Raw genomic sequence first — 20735 nt, forward strand, 5'->3', positions numbered from 1 at the left:
TTCTTTCTTTCTTTCTTTCTTTCTTTCTTTCTTTCTTTCTTTCTTTCCAACTGGCAGGTTGGAGTTTATTTTCCACTTGGTGCAAGGCACATGGTTACAGGTGTCAGGAAGGCTTGTATAATAGAAAGAGTGGAGTTCTCTCAACTTCCTCTTTGGTGTTTTGCTGTTTTGATATAAAAGAACTCAACTGCTTCTGTTTGCTGTAGCCTGCCTAGTCTACGTAGAGAAGAGGAGGTGAGAAGAAGGGCTCTGATGAACCTAGCACCTCCTGAAGCCTAGTGGTGGCCACTCATGATTGGGGCCCAGTGTGGGCTTTGTCAGGCTGGCCACCAGGCTGCTTCCTCGTGGCTTCCAGAACCATGCACTTTTCTTTCTTTTAAATGAAATATGCATATAAAAGAGTACATAAAAGAATAAAGAAACAAATACCTACCACATAGCTTAAGAAATAGTTACACTTTTCCAAGTTTTCAGTTAGAGTATATATTCATGTGAACTAATGTTTGATCTCTTATGTCTTCATTTTCTAATAAACACATCATACTTATGTCCATAGCTGGGCCATCACTTACAAGGTTCACCTCATCCAACTACTATTCAAATCCTACCTTCAACAAAGCTTCTTTCTTTTTTTTTTCAATATATGAAATTTATTGTCAAATTGGTTTCCATACAACACCCAGTGCTCATCCCAAAAGGTGCCCTCAGTTTGTTCTCAGTTTTTAAGAGTCTCTTATGCTTTGGCTCTCTCCCACTCTAACCTCTTTTTTTTAACAAAGCTTCTTTCTTAACTAGATTTATAAAATTTTATTATTGGCTCATTTGGTGGTTAACTCCTTCAATTTAATAAGGGGAAAATTAAGGCACAGGAAGATTAAATGCTTGCTTAAATTCAAACAGCTAGTTAGTACACAACAGAAGTAGGATTCTGGTTTCCTGAGAACTTATGATAGTGAGTTCTTAAGTTATGATTCTCAAGTTCCTATGATAATATTATGGAATATTCATTTAGTACTTACTATATGCACCAAGTAATCAGACATTTAATTACTTATTGTTTGCCACTGGTCACTACTATTTCATATGTACCAGTTTTGTTTTTTTCAACTGATCCTTTTGACCAGAGATTACGTCTAAAGCTTCTGTATTCCCTACAGTGCCAAAAACTTTACATTTTTACAAGACTCACACCTACAATGTACCAGGTACTGGACCAATCAGTTCACAAAAATTTTTTTATTTAACCTTTTCAATAATTCCTGCCGGTAAGTGCTATTATCCTCATTTAACTAATAGGACACTGAGGCTCCAAGATCTTAAGGAACATCTCAGCATTGTACAGCCATCCAATCCTGAAGCCAGAGTTCCAATTCAAGACTGACTTCAAAGCCCATGTTCTTCTCATTCAACCAGGCTCTTCATGAAAAAACAAAGTGAAAGGGCAGCTATCTGATGCCACTTTTAACAGATGAGGGAAAGGGGGATCAGAAATGGGAAGGGACTTTCCCCAAATCCCACAGCTGATAACACCAATCTAAAGTTCAAATGTCAGGTCTAATGCATTCTTTATCATACTGCAGGATGCTCAAATAAATGTGTGATTTGCTATCATATTAATAGATATTTTCTCTCTTACTGAAAACATTTTTTTAATGTTTATTTATTTATTTTGAGAGAGAGATCTGGTGAGCAAGCAGGGGAGGGGCAGGGTCGGTGGGGAGAGAGAGAGAGACAGAGAGAGAGAGGGAATCCCAACAGGCTCCGTGCTGTTAGTGCAGAGCCCTACACAAGGCTCGATCTCACAAATGGTGAGATCATGACCTTAGCCAAAATCTACAGTCAGACGCTTAACTGACTGAGCCAGCCAGGCACCTCTCTTACTAAAGAATTTTTAACCACTCTTCATTTGTTAAATTAGGCTTATAGTACCCAGATTATTTGTGAGTATCCTATAACAGTACTTAACATTTCCTACCTAGTATTGTAACTAAACTACTCTGTGAATTTAGTTAGAATTAGATACCATTCTGATTAAATGGACTCATTTTTGTAATTCCCCACAGTGCCTAGCACAATGTCTAGCATATGCTAAGAGTTCAATATATATCTTTAGAATGACCAAATGTTTTGTTCTTTATATTGTGATATTTTCAAAAAAATTTTATTTTATTTTATTTTATTTTTTTAATTTTTTTTTCAACGTTTTTAATTTATTTTTTGGGACAGAGAGAGACAGAGCATGAACGGGGGAGGGGCAGAGAGAGAGGGAGACACAGAATCGGAAACAGGCTCCAGGCTCCGAGCCATCAGCCCAGAGCCTGACGCGGGGCTCGAACTCACGGACCGCGAGATCGTGACCTGGCTGAAGTCGGACGCTTAACCGACTGCGCCACCCAGGCGCCCCTCAAAAAAATTTTAATAGAATATAAGCTTCTTAGGGACAAGTTAACCTTTAATTAACCTCTGATTCTCCAGTATTCTTAGCCCAACAATGTTTACATGATACCTGATTTTTTTTTTACTTGAAACGGATTGATTTGATAAATAACCCACCATCCAAAATGTGTTTATGGGAAAGCCTGACCTGAATACAGAAATAACATAGTAGATTTAGAATGCTTTCTTTGAACAGAAATGAAGAAATCTTGTCTCCTGGTTTCTTGTAATGGGACCCCTTCTTGGGGTGGGTTAGTCAGTTAAGTGTCTGACTCTTGATTTCAGCTCAGGTCATGATCTCACAGTTCATGGGATTGGGCCTTATGTTATACTCTGTGCTGTTAGCACAGAGTCTGCTTGGGATTCTCTCTCCCTCTCTCTCTTTGCCCCTCCCCTGCTCATGGGTGCGCTCTCTCTCTCTCAAAAATAAATATTAAAAAGGGATCCTTCCCTTCCATGAAAACCTATATTACTAATTCATTAAACCACTCACTTACCATGTATTATCTTGTACTTTTAGTAAAGTTTATACATAGACATATCTATCTATCTATCTATCTATCTATCTATCTATCCCTTTCTTCCTTTAACATGAGTCCCAGAGCAGAGACTACAGTTACTACTAAAGAAGCATGGGGTAGTGAAAAGTGCATGAGTTTTGGCATCAGACCGAAACTGGTTCAAATCCTCGTTTTGCCACTTATCAACTATGTAACCTTAGAGAGTATTCATTTTATCTTTACACCTCAGTTTCATTGCCTATAAAACACAGGAAATATTTTTCTTGTAGGGTTATTAAGGATTAGAAACAATATGTATCAACTGCTGGCACATAGTATACTCTCAATAAATGGCGGCTATTATAAAACTTCTTTCACTTAATAATTAACAATGCCATAGATACTATGTACACGATAATACCCTTTGCTAACAACATAACATACATTTATTAGGCCTGAAGCTGAAATGATAAGACAAAAACATACCAGTTAGATAAGAGGTAAACTGCTTTGGACCACAGCGAACAGCATAACGTGTAGTTGTTCTGACAGCTTTTGGTTCAGTCTGCAATGCGTCCCTGGGACAAAAAAGGGTTCCATCTGATGTTTCTCCCCACCATCTCACTCGGACAAGTACACAAGTGGGAGGCTTTGCAATCTTCCATATGACTTTATTAACAGTAAGTCTCAGAAAGCAGCGTAGCTGGCCTTCAACCAGAGGTGGAAGGCTTGTAGATGGAGAAATGTCACTCAAACCTGTGGAGGAATCCAAAAACACTAAGTCAAAATTCAGACTAAATATAGAAACATATAATCTGCTTTTTGAATGAGAACACACACAAATATTAGTCTCTACCAGGAGAACATTTATCCTATAAAGAGCAAATCAAACCACAGAATAACTTACCGAGTCACTTAAGCCACTTTTTTTTTTTAAGTTTATTTTATTTTGAGAGAGAGAGAGAGAGAGAGAGAGAGAGAGAGAGAGAAAATGAGAGGGAGCATACACATGAGGGGGGCAGAGAGAATCCCAAACAGGCTCCACAACATCAGCGTGGAGCCTGAGATAGGGCTCCAACTCACAAACCATGAAATCATGACCTGAGCCAAAATCAAGAGTTGGACTTGACATTCAATCGACTGAGCCACCCAGGCACCCCCACCTAAACCACTTTGATAACTAATTCATATTCAGGGTCTGATTCAAGTTATTGTAAGTAAAGAACATAATACCAGCTTAAAACATGTGAAAACAAACTCCTCTTTAATTGAAAGCTATCATTTCATGCAAATTAAAACCACAATGAGATATCACCTTTCACCTGTCAGAATGGCTAGAATCAAAACGACAAGAAATAACAAGTGTTGGCTAGGATGTGGAGGAAAAAGAACCCTCATGCACCACTGGGAGGAATGTAAATTAGTGTAGCCACTATGGAAAATAATACAGAGGTTCCTTAAAAAATTAAAAATAGGGGCTCCTGGTTGGCTCAGTTGGTTAAGAACCTGAGTCTTGATTTCGGCTCAGGTCATGATTTCATAATCTCTGCGCTGTCAGCAGAGCCTACTTGGGATTCTCTCTCTGCCCCTCCCCAGTTTATGCATGAGTGCTCTCTCTCAAAAGAAATTAAGAAACAATTAAAAATTTAGAAAAAATTAAAAATAGAAATACCATATGACCCAGTAATTCCACTACTGGGTATTTACCCCCCAAATTCAAACACTAACGAGAAAAGATATATCCACCCCTATGTTTATTGCAGCATTATTTACACTAGCCAAGGTGTGGAAGCAACCCAAGTGTCCACTGATAGATGAATGGATAAAGAAGAGGTGGTACACGTACACAATGGGTTATTACTCAGCCATAAAAAAGGACAAAGGGGCGCTTGGGTAGCTCAGTCAGTTAAGTGGCCACCAGATCATGATCAGGTCATGATCAGGTCATGATCAGGTCATGATCACGCAGTTCGTGAGTTTGAGCCCCATGTCAGGCTCTGTGCTGACAGCTCAGAGCCTGGAGTCTGCTTCAGATTCTGTGTCTCCCGCTCTCTTTCTGTCCCTCCCTCGCTTGCACTGTCTCTCTCAAAATAAATAAATATTAAGGAAAAAAAAGAATGAAATCTTGCCTTTGAGACCACTCAGATGGTCCTACAGAGTATTATGCTTAAGTAAAATAAGACAAAGAAAGACAAATTCACTTACATGTGGAATCTTAAAAAATAGCAGAAACAGATCCCAAAATACAAAGGAAAAACAGGCGGTCACCAGTGGGGAGAGGGGAAGGGGGATGGGCAAAATAGATGAAGGGAGATGGGAGACACACACTTCCAAGTATGGAATGAATAAATCATAGAGATAGAAGGTACAGCATAAGGAATATAGTCAATGGTATTGTAATAGCGTTGTATGGGGATAGATAGCAGTTATGCTTGTGGTAAGCACAGTATAACATATAGACTTGTGGAATCACTGTTGTATACCTGAAACTAGCATAACATTGTGTGTCAACTATACCTCAATAAAAAAAAGATACCATTTTAAAAATACAAATATAATGATACAGTAGATAGGTTTTTAAAATCTACAGGTTTTTAAAATCTCAGAAGTAGTTGAAATTTTTCTCCCAAGTACTGTTGTTTATTGTTGCAAAGTTCAGGTTTTAAGATATGTTAGCTCTACCTCTCTTACTTTAAAACCATCACTAAACATGAAACAGCAATAACTCCTCCCTTCACTCAATGCTCAAATGATTAAGCGTTTCAATAAAGACCACCTTAAATTTTGTATTTTCTTTCCGGCCAACATCATTCAGTCATTGAAGACAGACACTATCATCTTCAGATTCTGCCATTATTTTTTACTCCAGCACTGGGCTCATAATATTCATTGGCTTTTATAATATTTATTGGCTTCTGATTTCAGACAGATAATAAATGTAAACAAGGCATTTAATTATGACTTTCTATAAAACTTTCCTTTAATGACCCTGATGGTCTTCCATTCATAGTTATCTCCTAACCATGATTTAGAAGAAATTTAAGAAACTATTCCTTTATATCTATACAATAGAATATTATTCAGCCATAAAAAAGAATGAAATCTTGCCATCTGCAACAACATGGATGGAGTTAGAGAGTATAATGCTAAGCAAAATAAGTCAGAGAAAGACAAATACCATATGATTTCACTCATGTGGAGTTTAAGAAACAAAACAAATGAACAAAGGAGGAAAAAAAAAAAGAGAAACAAACCAAGAAACAGACTTAACTGTAGAGAACAAATTGATGGTTACCAGAGGAGAGGTGGGGGAGCGGTGGGTGGGTGAAATAGGTAATGGGTATTAAAGAGCACACTTATGATGAACACTGAGTAATGCATAGAATTGTTGAATCGTTATACTGTATATCTGAAACTAATATAACGCTGTATGTTAACTATACTGGAATTAAATTAAAAACTTAAAAAAAAAAAAAAAGAAACCATTCCTATATTACACACACCTTCCTATTCCTCTTTTCCCTCAGAGAGTGGTCATGCCTAACAAGAAAATATACTGGAGTATATCAGATCAAGAAATCTATATAAAAGTTTTTGGATTTCTAAAGCGAACACCTTCTCTGCTCTCTACAGCTGAAAAAGACCCACCATAATCTTTACATATAAGTAGTTTCAATATAAAAATAATACACAGGTGTGTATATGAGCATTACTGCATATATAGATGGTATAGCAAGAAGGGCATTCTTATGTTATTTCAATTTTTATTTTCCTCCTATCAACCAAATATGCTTGACTGTTTGACATAGGGAGCACTAGCATTGAATACATCTGTGCTTCTATTTCATATCCTCCCATCATTCTTTGCAGGAAAAGTCACTGCCTCAAAACTGCCTTAGTTATCTTTAAAAAGCTTGGATGAGATACGTTCTCAGACAGTAGGTTGAGTCCTCAATCTAAAGACCTTCTCTTGCTACACACTCTTTCATCCTCTCAGATCCTTCAAAGATCCTCATGCCTTCACCTGCACTCTACCTCACCTTGTCACTCCCCACTTTCTTTTTCTCTCCTCCACAACTATCTTTCCCAACTCCTGCCTGTAGCCCTTCATACTTCATGACTGTCTTATGTTTGTTTGGCTCATTCAACTAACATTTACAGTAATGCATACAACATGATCTTTGCCAATTAGAATTACTGACATACCACCTCTCCAACTTATGTTTCTTTCAGTACGTGTGGAACTCCAAAGCTATACCCTCCCACACACACACACACATTTAACTTTGCTATCAAAAGTACTCCTAGGTCACAGGGATGTAAAAGTACAGCACAGTGAACTACAGTTAATAGTGCACTGTATATTTGAAAGTTACTAAAAGAGTACATCTTAAAAGTTTTCATGACATGAAAAAAACTTTTAGTAAGTATGTACGGTGATGGATGCTAACTAGACGTACTGTTTGATCACTTCGCAAATATACGGGAATATCTAAACAATTGTACAACTTGAAGCTAAGATAATGTTACATGTCAATTACGCCTCCCTTTAAAAAGTTTTTTTAAAATCCTGGAATTTTTTTATTTCCTTTCTTTAGAAGCGTCCTGCCTGCACCCTTTTAGCCCTCACCTCGCCCCATTTATTAGTCCGCTTTGACCCCCTACTTCAGTACCTATTTCCTTCCCTTTCGCTGGAGGGGTAACTGCCCTCTCTAACCTTCAGATTCCTTGGTTATTTCCCCCTTCCTACTTCTCTCCCTCCCTTTTTACAGGCGGGTGGGGGAGTCTCCCTGGAATTCTCTACACCTTGCTCCCAACTCCACCTTATTATTCTTTCCTCAACCTTTGGTCTCTCAGGTTACCTCTCTTCTTGCGGCCACGGGCTCCGACAGGCCCCTGGCCTTTTCTTTGTTTCATGACGAGCCAGAGCTTTTCTTCACCAACTGAACTCCGGCTCCAGCACCCAAGCCGTAACCTCCCGCCATCCCTTCCCGAGGCGCCTGCGTTCCCCGGCAACCGGAGCCGCTGGGCAGCCTGGGAAGCAGGAAGAAAAAGCTCTTCCTCTTAACCGTCTGAAAGGAGCGGTGAAAAGGAAAGGCGCCAAAGCCTTCTTCCCGCAAATAGACTACAACACCCAGGATGCTTTGCTACACTACCTCTACGAGGTTGACAGCTGTCGCCTTCAGCTGCGCAAGCGCAAAGGGATATGCCCTTTGAGGACTTCATTGCCCAGGATGCATTGCCTTTAGGAGCGCTTGTCTTTCCGGCGAGGGTCGATGAGTTCTCTGTTGGTCTGAGAGATCCGTAGACTCCGTTACCCAGCTTTCTTTGTGAACGGCTGTTGCGTACTTCCGGTGGAATCGCCGAGGAGAGGGGGTGGAGTTTACGGAGCCGGTGGGCGGTGGGCGGTGCTGCCGGTAGCTGGGTGCTGTCCAAAGGCACTGGGCGTCGCTAGGGGAGCGAGCTGTGACCGGTTGGGCCGCGCTTAGCGTGGGACGAAGCTCCGGCTACTGTTTGACTACCTGAGGCCTCCACTTCATGTCGGCCCTAGAGAAGAGCATGCACCTCGGCCGCCTGCCCTCTCGCCCACCTCTACCCGGCAGCGGGGGCAGCCAGAGCGGAGCCAAGATGCGAATGGGGTACGTGACCCATACCCCGTCTCCCTAGAGGCCAGGCGCCGGCCATTGGAGAATGGTGTCTCTGGGCGTTTAGAGTGGCACGGTAGGGGAGGCTAAGGATGAGAGAGAATGTTGGCGGCGGCCTGGAGACGTTTAGATGGTGTTGAACGTAGATTTGGGAACTAGGGGAGGCGCCAAGTCAATGGAAATTGGAGGACAAATAGTATTGAAGGAAGGAGGGAATGAGGCAAAGATTGAGGCAGCTGAGAGGGTAATTTAAGAGATGTAGGAGGCACCTCCAGAAGAAGGGATGGATGAGGTTTGAGGAAAGGTGGTAGAGGTGAGAAAAGTCGGGGAATAGCTGCCAGGGAAGGTTGAGGAAAATGGGGAATGACTGACAGAAAAGTTGAGGGAATTTAGGAGAACAACTAGGGAAAGATTTGGAAGTAGTAAGAAGACGGAAAGAACTAGATACTAGAAAAGCTGAGGGAAGTGGGAACATCTGAGGCAGGATTGGAGAAGGAAAGAGAACTAGGGAGCAGAAGGTTCTAGAGAGTGTCCTTGGAGGTGTAAGAGGAAGATTCAGGGAGTGAGGGGTTGATTAGATTAGATCTTTTAAGGGAGAATTGAGAAAGCCTGAGAACGGGACTAAGGAAAGATGGGGAATATAGCCAGTTAGACTGTTAAGAGCAATGGGAATGTTCTGAGAAGTGAGGGTAGGGAGTAAGGGTAGGAGTGATGAGCTGAGAGAATGACCATGGGCTCTAGAGATGGAGAAATGACTGGGAACGGGGTTTCGTGAATGGAAGTGCTGTAGATATAGTCTGGGAAGCTTAAAGAGGAAATTTGGGCCGTTGATTTTTGCCAGGCAAATAAGTCTGATGGAAGCTATGTACTGGTTTGATAAGACTCAGAATTAATGAAGCATTGAGAGTAGCTGCTTATAATATTTTGGGGAAATCCATTTACTGGGAAGGCAGGAGCTGTGTTGAAGGGATAGTTTTGGGGAATTTTAGGTTGTTGAATGGCTTGTGTAGGTTTAGGGGGTACCTTAGGTATAAGAGAGGATGAGTTGAACATGGGAGAGGTAATTACTGGAAAGTAGAGGCAATTGAGTAGGCAGTTGGTTTTCAGGGGTATTTGTGGTATCAAATAGTATTCTGCAGACTAGTGACTACAGAGAAAGGGGGTAGAAAGAATGAATAGGTACGAGGTAGCCAAGAGGGTGTGTTTGGGATTCTAGAAATGGGTTGATAGATATACTGTACTTGGAATAAAAACTAGAGAAGAGGAATCTTAGGTTCTAAAGAAGTAATATGTACAAAAACTGATCAAAAAGGAGATGAGGACAGTAGATGCATAACTGTGAAAGTAGGTCCTTGGAATAAAGAGAAAGGAGAATCCTATAAATTAAAACAGTGGGATAGAGAGGTGGTGAGAATTGGGAGTGGTGGTTGAAACAAACAGGGAAGGAAACTAAGAACTGAAGTGGAGACCTGACTATGATGCACAGTAGAAAAGTGAGAAAACCTCGACAGAAGATAGGTAGTTGATGCATAATAGACAGAGGTGGTAGAAAGCCTCGTAGAAGGTAAGATGGATATTGTTTTGGCGTTAAAAGACAGAAAAGTAAGACTGTAACATGAATAAGGAGGATGTGGAAACTGATCCATGACAGATTATTTGGGAAAATTTACCTGGAGTATAAAATCAATGTAACATTTATCATTGGTATATATGTCTTAGTGCCTTTTTTAATCTAAAATTTGGTCCTTTAGTACACAAACCCTCTTCTGTAAAAATATATAAAAATATTAGGTTTTTAATAACTATACATGCTGTAGATAAATTTAGAGGTCAGCCTCTCACTTTGTTAAAACAAATTCTCTGAAGGTGAAAAACTGAAGAAAAACAGTAAAAGAAAATAAAGGGAAAACTTGGTGATTAGAAGATTGTATAATAGTAACTTACCCTCTTTATTTTTTAAGTTTGTTTATCTTGAGAGAAAGAGCACAAGCAGGAGAGGGGCAGAGAGGGGAAGAGAAGATCCCCAGCAGGCTCTGCACTGTCAGCCTGGAGCCCAGTGTGGGGCTCCAACTCACGGACTGTGAGGTCATGACATGAGCCGAGATGTTTAACCGACTGAACACCCAGGCACTCCAACTTACCCTCTTTAAATAGATGCTTTGGTCTTCTTTGTTAACTGCTTGTTCTGGGAAATAAACTTATTTAGGAAGATGCTTCTTTATAATATTATGAAGAGAAGAGCATGTGTTGGTGAATTTTATGTGCTCCTCAGGTGGCTTGTTTTCCTATATTTTTCTTTTCTATTTCCTTATTGAAACATAGGCAGGCCTCAGCCGAGTCTAAAATTAGTGGTAATATACTCTCTCCCTGTGCTAAAAAGAGAGCTTTGAAATGGTTTCACTGTATAGTTGAGGAAACGATTCAGAGAATTCTGTATTCTGTAGGTAAACGTAGAGGCAGGAGATAATATTTTTTGTGAATAAGAAAACAAACTCAGGGTGCCTGGGTGGCTCAGTTGGTTAAGTGTCTGACTTCAGCTCAGGACCTGATCTTAGGGTTCATGAGTTTGAGCCCTGCATTGGGCTCTGTGCTGACAGCTCAGAGCTTGGAGCCTGTTTTGAATTCTGTGTCTCCCTCTCTCTCTGCCCCTCCCCCTCTTTCTGCTCCTCTCCAACTCACACTTTGTCTCTTTTTCTCTCAAAAAAAAAAAAAAAATTAGAAAAAGAAAACAAATTCAATTCTTCTTCATACTAAGGTAGTAGAAGCCTAGTGGTAGGGCCAGTAAAGACTGAGACTTGAGTCTCTGAGACCCATTATGTTTTTTTGGATTCATAGTTGTTATCCTGGCAATACTTAATTTGAGTTGTGTTTCTTATTTCATTGCAAATACTCTAGGATTCAGTCTTTCTTTTTTCTCAGGTTTGATTTATGAAGTCTCACTTCTACCAATTTTAAAGCATTCTTCTTTATTTCTTCTTCTATTCATTCATTTGCATTTTTCTTATCTACCCATCTTTTCCCATTCTCTCATCTATCTCTTAATTTTAGGTTGGACCTGTTCATTTGACAGTCTCTTATATGACTTACTTTTTCAACAGTTTTTCATAATCTCTTGCCTTTAATTTCACTAAACCTTGTTTAGAGGTATTCATATATTCAGGGTGGTTTTGAGTTTGTGGTTTTTCTTGAGTTCCCATAATGTAGTTTTTCAAATTAGACTTAGTAATTCCAGAGTATCACTAGGTAATGTAAAAACAGCAAGTACTTTTTTTTCAAGTAGGTACCTTGTGAAAGTCATTGTAGTAATAGCTTTATGTATATTACTTTATTATTTTTTGTATGTTATTTTATTTAATCTGTTCACAACCTTGCAAGGTATATATTTCTCTGCGTTTATAAGTCAGGAAACTCAGACTTGAGATTAACAGTCACCCAACTAGTATGTGGCAGAACCAGGGTTTAATCTAGGTTTAGTCTCTAGAATCTATTCCCTTTTCAGAACACCAACAGTTTTTCTTGGGTAAGCCCTGAAATCCTGGTTTCATTGTTCCTTGATAGAAGCCAGTAGATGATGCCAAAAAACAGTGGTTTTGAACTTTTTTATTAAAGACTTTGGAGCTACTCTGATTTGGGATCCCTACTTGCAACTGGTAGTTTAGTCTGTTAGAGTTGCCCATAACAAAAAATACCATAGACTGGGTGGCTTATAAACAACAGAAATGTATGATAGTTCTGGAGGCTGGGAAGTCCAAGATCAAGGTGCCGGCAGATTCTGTATCCAGTGGGGACTGTTTATTGGTTTATAGATGGCATTTTTCTTGCTGTGTCTTCACATGGCAGAAGGGGGAAGGAAGCTCTGTGGCATCTCTTTTATGAGGGCACTAATCCCATTCATGAAGGCTGTACTCTCATGACCTCATCACCTCTCAAGGCCCCATATCCAAATACCATCACATTGGATGTTAGGATTTAACATGAATCTGGGTTTGGAGGGGGGAGCGGGACACAAATGTTTAGTCTGCCGCATCTGCTGTGCTTGAGAGGAGTATGTTTTGAAAATCACTGCTTTAGTACATTCTGTTACCATTAGAGAGACTATAGATTATTAAAACCATTCATTTTTCAACACAGTTTTGGTTTACCAATAGTACTATATTTCTGTAATTATCTCTTAACAGTTCTACAGTACTTTAACTGGAAGGTATATATTAGTGCCTTTTTGTATTATTTTATGAGGTAAATTAGGGCAAGGGGTAATATTTTCTCTTAATGAGAAAATTCGAATGTTCTTTGACTTGCCTAAAAAAACAGAATCATCAAATGGCAGAAACAAGATTCAAACCTAGACTTTGGGTTTTTAGTCCATTCTTGTTCTTGTTTTACTTTTAGTTCTTATTATACCTTGGTGTAGAAATTGTTGTCTTTAAAGTGATAAGGAGATCTGAGTTTGAAGCTCAGCTTAAGTATTTACTTTGGTCAAGTCATTTAACCTCTGATAGTCTTTTTTTGTTTTTTTTTTCTTTTAATCTCTGCTTACTTTAGAGTGCTATGAGAATGAGATAATACATGAAAAGCACTTATGCTTCCTGACATAAGCTCTTACAGAATAACTAGTAAATTATTTTATATTGAAAACCATGAGAAAGGCTTCTTCTTTATGAAAACTGTGAGAAAGGCTTCTTTATGAAGTAGAAGCTCTTTTTTGAATTTTTTGTAATATCACTTTTTCCCCTTAAGCTTTCTATTAATCTGTATCTGATTAGATAGTCCTTCATTCAACTTCTTAAATTTATAATGAATATCAGGCCTCCTGGGAAAGCTTTAAGGAGCCATTCGAACAAATGGGGAAATAAAGGACAAAGCTTGCTCAAGCTCACATATTGAGTTGCAAATTCTAGTATTTCTGTTTTTGTTAATTAATTTTTTTAAAAAAATTAAAATTCATATGCCATACAATTCACCCTTTTACAAGTTTACCTACCATTCATTAGTTTTTAGTATATTCAGGGCTGTACAGTCATTGTCACTAATTCCAGAACATTTTCAGTATCCCATAAAGAAACTACTTACCTGCTACCAGTTACTTCCGCCTCCCCCAACCCCTGGGAACCACTGTTCTATTTTCTGTCTTCATGGATTTGCCTATTTTGGCATATAAATGAAATCATACAGTAAGGGGCCTTTAAAAAAAAATTATTTTGAGAGAGAGTATGCACACGAGTGGGGGAAGGGTAAAGAGAGAGGGAGAGAGAGAATCCCAAGCAGGTGCTAAGTTTTCAACACAGAGCCCCAGGCAGGGCTGGATCTCACAAACTGTGAGATCATTACCTGAGGTGAAATCACGGGTCAGATGCTGAAATGACTGAGCCACCCAGGCACCCCAGTAAGTGCCTTTTGAGACTGGCTTTTTTTACTTTGTATAATGTTTTCAAGATTCATCCATGTTGTAGCATGTATCAATACACCATTTCTTTTTATTGTTGAATGATATTCTGTGTAGATACAGCAAATTTTACTTGTCGGTTGCTGAACACTTTGAGTTTCCTTTTTTTTGTTTTGCTATTATGAATAATGCTGCTATGAACATTCACATACAAATCTTTGTATGGAAATGTGTTTGGATTTCCCTTTGGTAAACACCTAAGAATGGAATTGCTGTGTTGCATGGTAAGTTATGTTTAACTTTTTAAGAAACTGCCAAACTGTTTTCCAAAGTGGCTCTTTGAAGCTTACTATGTATTCAGGATATTTCTAAGTGTTAAAAATATTTTCCAAGTTGCTTTTTTACTTTGCTTATAATGTATTTTGCTATATAAAAAGGTTTTTTTTTATTTTAATGCACTCAAATCTATCTAGCATGTGCTGCTTCTAGATTTTGCATCACAGAAAGACATTTCCTTCACCCAGGTTATAAAGGAATTCATTTTTTTTTTTCTAAAAAATGGTTCCATTTTTTACATCCATTTTAAGTTAATCTTGATGTGCAAAGTGAGGAACAGATAGATCCAGTTTTATCTTTATCCACAGGTTTTCCAGTTGTAACACCATTTATTAAAACGTTCTTTTTCTATTATATGAATCTCACCTCAATAAAAATTAGTCATTTTCCCCATGGATTAAAATGATGTTTTTGTCAAATACCAAATTTTCACATAGATATGGATCTGTTTATTTTCTTTTTTATCCCATCGTCTTCCTATTTTTTTTAACTTTTTTTAAAGTTTATTAATTTTGAGAGAAACAGAAAGTGTGCCATCAAGGGAGGGGCGGGGGGGAGGGGGAGAGAGAGAGAGAGAGAGAGAGAGAGAGAGAGAGAGAGATTGAATCCCAAGCAGGGATTCGAACCCATGAACCCTGAGATCATGACCTGAGCCAAACAAAGTCAAGAGTCCGGACACTTAAACAACTGAGCCACCCAGGCATCCTGGCCTGCTTTTTTATTTATGTGCCACTACTACCTGTTTAACTACAGAGTTATTATTAGTATGTTTTAGTAGATGGTAGAGGTAGCTTCTCCCTCATTCTTTTTTAAGATTTTCCTGGCTCCTTTTACTTGCTTATTCTTACAGACAAACTTTTTCTTTAAAGTATAGTTGACACACAATGTTATATTAGTTTCAGGTGTACCACATAGTGATTCCTCAAGTCTATACTTTACCCTGTGCTCACCATGAGTATTGCTACCATCCATCACCATACAATGCTATTATAATACCATTGACTATAATTTCCTATGCTATACCTTTTATTCCCTGTGACTTATTCATTCCATATCTGGAAGCCTGTATCTCCCACTCCACTCACCCATTTTGCCCATCCCCCCATTTGCCGCCCTTCTGGCAACCATCAGTTCTTTGTATTTGTGGGTCTGTTTCTGCTTCTTGTTTGTTTATTCATTTGTTTTGTTTTTTAGATTCCACATATTAGTGAAATTATGTGGTATTTGTCTTTCTCTGTCTTACTTCTTTCACTTAGCATAATACCCTGTAGGTCCATCCATGTTGTTGCAAATGGCAAGATCTCATTCTTTTTTATGGCTGAATAATATACAAATAAGCTTTCTAATCAACTAAACTAGTGCCAGAAAAAAAAACCCGTATAGTATTTTTATTAAGATTACATTAAATATGTAAATTAACGCAAAGTAAACATTTTTATGATGTTGAGTCTTTGAGGAAATATGATGTCTTTCAGTGTGTATGAATCCCTTTTGAAGGAAAAATATTTCAGATCCCAAGTATTGGCCTAAGTTCATCTAATGTAGTATCACTTAATTATGTACAAAATAAACTAGGGATAAATTCCTTATGTGTAAGTAAATTCCATTTTATTATAGAATTATAAAACTCAGTAGATTTGTTTTTAAAATACAGTCCTACAAAACTTCCCAAATTCAAGTTAGCAATATTACATTAATGTGAAATACTCTTATTAGCTGTTAACAGTTTATTGTGCTTTAAACCAAAAGGATATTTATTATTAATAGGAAGTTCTAGCATTGATTCAGTCATTCAATGATATCAGGAAGGACCCTGTGCATCCTTAATTTTGCCATCTTAGTAATGTTGGATTTTCCTTCTCTTGTCACCTTCTGGTTGCAAGATGGTTGCTGCAACTCTACTTTCATCTTACCTTTATTCCATCTTTCCAAATGAAAGGAAGGAACTGGAGCAAAGGCCTTTTCCTAGCTAAGCATGCCTTTTGTTTTGTTTTGTTTTCTGGAACGGGAAATTCCCCAGCCAATTTTTCCCTTAAGTCTCACGGTCCAGAACTGGTTTACATGTCCATTTTAAGACCAATCACTGGCAGTTGGGAATGGGATTACTTTGACTGGTTTAGACCAATTCTGATTCATTCCCCTGGGCTGGAGGAAGATAACAAAATCTCCCCACTAGTTACTAAACAATTTGGAATTCTTCTAGGGAATAGAGAGTGGTGGGAAGTGCAGCAGGAATGTCTGGAGTAGACAGTAAACAGCATGTAACCCAAGGCCTAATGTTAACAAGTGGGGGAGATTAATCTTTTGACTGTAAATTCTCTACTGTTTTCACTCAACAGAGGTATAGGAAGTAATTGATCTCTTCTTTTGTCTCCCTTTCCACCATGTGCCAGGTTTGAGCCCCTTGACCTGAGCACTTCTGAGTAAATGTCCTTTATTCCATTGCTGCTGGGCTTATTGCTGACAAATCTGTTTCTTCTCAGTGTCCCCAAAATTGGATAATTGGATTTTGTTGTTGTTTTTTAAACTTAATGAGCCTTCCTTGTTATGTTACTTGACGTCAGATTTGAGAAAACATCTCTGGTTGGTTAGGAAAAACTTACTCCTTTATGTCATAAAATAGTTTCCTTTAGAGAAGAAAGTTTTAATTAATAGTGCTATTTAAAGGGCGGTCCAATTATATGCCACACTTAGATGTTCCTCAACAGTTTTGACAACCACTCCCAAGCACATAACTACCAATATATTTTGATGATTGAATAAGAGGTTATGTTGAAAATTCTAGTCCAAACCACAGGAGAAGGCTGAAGTTGTTTACTCTGACTCCTTTTCTACGATGCATCTGTGTGTGTTCTTTGCTATGGACTTTTCTCGGTGTAAGTGGAACTCCTGTCTCTGTCACTAATAAGTCATGTGGCCCTGGTCACTTTATCTTTCCTCTTTCTAGAATTCACTATCATGGTGTAGTAGCAAGACCACTTTGACACCAGACATACTTGAGTTTAAAATCCAAACTCCAGTGCTACTGAAAGTGGCTCTGGGCAAGTTATTTTACATTTGAGACTATATTTCCTTGTCTTTAAGATGGGAACACTTGGGGCACTTGAGTCCCTCAGTCGGTTGAGTGTCCAACTTCAGCTTGAGTCGTGATCTCACAGTTCGTGAGTTCAAGCCCCACATCTGGCTCGCTGCTTGTCAGCCTGCCAGCACAGAGACCAGTTTGGATCCTCTGTCCCCCTCTTTCTGCCCTTCCCTCACTTGCACTCTCCCCAAAATAAATACATATTAAAAAAAATAAAGTGGGGAAACTTTTGGGGTGCCTTGGTGGCTCAGTTGGTTAAATGTCTGACTCTTGATCGCAGCTTAGGTCTTGATCTCAGGGTCATGAGTTCAAGCCTTGCATTGGGCTCCACACTGGGCTTGAAGCCTACTTTTAAAAAAAATGGGGAAACTTTTCTTTTGGAACTCAAAATTCTGTTTGACACATAATAAACAGCTAATTTTTCCCTTCCATAAAGAAAGATGATCTCTAATAGCCTAATCCAGTGTGTGGTTTTGAGAATCTTTAAGTCTGCTGCTTTAATAACATGCCCTTATCACTAGTAATGAACACTCCAAACTACCATGACCCAGACAGCCATCTGGTTGCCATCTTTCCATTCCCTTCAAAGTGTTCCTAATCAAGACATTTTTTTTTTTAAAAGCAGTGATGCCTTGATTTAAATAGCTGACTGCAATTAAACTTCAGTTTTTTACTTTCCACATACTCCTAGACTAGAGAATTTGTGACAACAGTGACTAGGACTGCTACTGTGCAGCTCATGACTCATTCATAACTCCCTTAACGAATTTAAGCAGCCTAGTTGATGTTGAAGTTATTATGCCTATTTGGATTTGAGACATTCACCTCAAAACATACAACTTTTCTTATTCCTTGTTCTCTAAATACGTAGGGAATTTTTTTCCTTCTTTCCTCCTATTCTCCCCTCCTTTCTTTCCTTAGCAATTAATCATATAATTTTGTTGGTGGTGGTCATATCTCCTAGTAGACATCTTCATGTAGTAGGCAAGCTGCATCTCTTCTATGACCTCATAGCCTTCTGTAGTTTAACACTTATCCTTCTGACTTGTAATTATTGGTTGACTGTCTATAAGACCATGAGCTTCTTAAGGGTAGGGGTTGTGTCTTAATTTCCCTGATTTCTAGTATGCTGGCTATTTAAGTGCTGACCTTTCCTAGACGTATTTGGCCTCATTTTATGAGAACAATCTTATTTCCTCACCAGTTCCATTAAGATGACATAACTAAACCTACATTCCCTTTCTTCTGAAATTTGTTTCACTTCATGAAATAATAGAATGTATACTTTATTTCAGCACCGGCACTTAAGTGTGTTGTGAGTGCTTCCAAATACCTGGTCTTAATTTGAGATTTAAAATACTCATATGGTAGAAGCTCATGCCTGCAGTTAGTCTCTTTTATGTAAAGATTCATGCCTGGTTTTGGTTTTATTTTATCAAAATTTAACAGTTTATCTCTTCTTTTGTGATGCTCTAAACCTGAAAGCAGTTCTATTACTGTAAGAGAATAAATGTCAATTAACAATTATTTTTGGAAGACCTGCATTTTATAGGATTGGTTTTTTCTGCTCTTGCTCAATTTATCCCTTATTGTCTAAGAGTGAAGACTATTTTCCAAGGAGGTGGTACCTGTACATTAGTGACTCTACCATAAAGTGTAGGGAGCAAGCAGTCTGCGATTAAAAGCTATCCATAGTCATGTTCCAGGCAATGTCAGTTCCCTAAATGTTTCTTGCACTTACTAATTGCCAAGTTTATTTTATTAGCAATGCCTCCCATTTCATGTTTTCAAGTCCTGTAAAACCCACAAACCTCTTTCAGACTGTTCTAGCTCATTCATTTGTTCCGTGTCTCCTCTGAGTTCTAAAACACTTTGTCATTTCCACTCAATTATTGTGCATTACTACTCAGTATTGCATTTTAAAAAATTGTTATGCCAAATTCATCTATCATAATTTTTATGGTAATTTAAGTTGGCAAATACCATAATTAAGATAATAATTTATCTTTCATGGTAGTTTTTTTTAAGTTACCTCAATAAAATAGAAAGTTTTGGAGTGCAAGGGCCTTTGTTTTTATTTCTTTGCATCTTTTACAATAGCACAGTTAAATAAATATATATTTTTTAAGTTTATTTATTTTGAGAGAGAGAATCAGTGGGCGAGGAGCAGAGAGAGTCCTAAGCAGGCTCCACGCTCTCAGTGCAGAGCCTAACGCAGGACACGATCCCACAAACCATGAGATTGTGACCTCAGCCAAAATCAAGAATCAGACGCTCAACTGACTGAGCCACGCAGGTGTCCCTTAAATAAATGTTTTTATAAGATTTGGTTTAATGGACGTGTGGCACATAGCGTTCATTTAAAATGAGATCTGAAAGTTTCCTGACCATTCAGCCTGCAGTGATCTTTCCATTTTCTGCCCTTTCATAGCACCTATCATTTATACCAGAGTTTGGCAAACTTTTCTGTAAAGGGCCAAATAGTAACCATTTTATGTTTTGCAAACGATACACTTTCTGTAGCAGCTACTCAGCTCTGCTGTTGTAGGACGAAAGCAACCATGGACGATACATATTGAATGTGATGGTGTTCCAATAATACTTTTTTTGTGAACACCGAAATTTGAATTTCGTGTAATTTTCTCATGTCATTAAATATTACTTTTTTTTTTTTCTCCCAGCTTTTAAAAATGCAAAGACCATTCTCAGCTCATGAGCTATTCAAAAGCAGGCAGTGACTGGATTTGCCTATAGGCCACAGTTTGCCATCCCATATCAATACTATTTATTTTGTACTTCTCCTGTCTTGTAGTAGAAAGAATAGAGGTTTTAAATCAACAAACTGGGATTCCCTTCCTGGCCTTACTACATACTGCTTAACCAGTGTAAGCTCCACTTTATTTTCTTAAAATATGGGTAAAACTAAATATAACATTGTATGTTAATTATACTTCAATAAAATTATATTTTAATGTGGCTAATATTAGCATCAGTTGTTTTTAAGGAGAAAGAGATGATATATACATAGAGTCATTTAAATTATAAAGCTAGATAATGGAAACCTATTTACTGTAATTCATACCTTTTTTTAAATTTCTTTTCATATTTAAAATGATAGTGTCTTCACAATTGCTCTTGGTAAGGTAACAGCTTTATTTTGGTTCTCCTGAGTTGTATGGACAAACACCAAAACTAGCACCAAAACTTGTAAAATAGGTGTTGGTAGCTTGGAAGAAAATTCTGGAGGTAAAAGTAGAGCACTCTTTTAACTACTGAGAACTGAATGGTTGTGAGGAGTAGGTTTTCAATCAGATGAGTTAAGCATTATTTCTAAAGTTCGAGTCAGAAAGCAA

The 20735-nt window shown here is 38.2% G+C and overlaps 2 protein-coding genes across 11 annotated transcripts in view; one reads left to right on the forward strand and one right to left on the reverse strand.

Annotated features, from left to right (window-relative positions):
- C2CD3 (C2 domain containing 3 centriole elongation regulator) overlaps positions 1-8250 on the reverse strand; it is a 145495-nt gene extending 137245 nt beyond the window's left edge. For 6 of the 9 annotated variants that reach the window (XM_049652074.1, XM_049652047.1, XM_049652031.1 and 3 more), the window contains exons 1-2: positions 8093-8250; positions 3423-3692 (exon numbers count right to left, since the gene is read on the reverse strand). In XM_049652074.1, coding sequence (XP_049508031.1) covers positions 3423-3692; positions 8093-8162 — 340 coding nt within the window. In that variant the 5' untranslated portion in view covers positions 8163-8250. The other 3 variants (XM_049652054.1, XM_049652038.1, XM_049652083.1) reach the window with 2 other exon arrangements.
- A 28-nt stretch (positions 8251-8278) lies between these two features.
- The window catches only part of PPME1 (protein phosphatase methylesterase 1), an 88204-nt gene continuing 75747 nt past the window's right edge, over positions 8279-20735 (forward strand). For both annotated transcript variants that reach the window (XM_049652127.1, XM_049652145.1), the window contains exon 1: positions 8279-8575. In XM_049652127.1, the coding sequence (XP_049508084.1) occupies positions 8475-8575 (101 nt within the window). In that variant the 5' untranslated portion in view covers positions 8279-8474. The remainder of the gene's footprint in view (positions 8576-20735) is intronic.

The sequence above is a fragment of the Panthera uncia genome, chromosome D1, assembly GCF_023721935.1.
Source record: "Panthera uncia isolate 11264 chromosome D1, Puncia_PCG_1.0, whole genome shotgun sequence".
Classification (NCBI taxonomy): Eukaryota; Metazoa; Chordata; class Mammalia; order Carnivora; family Felidae; genus Panthera; species Panthera uncia.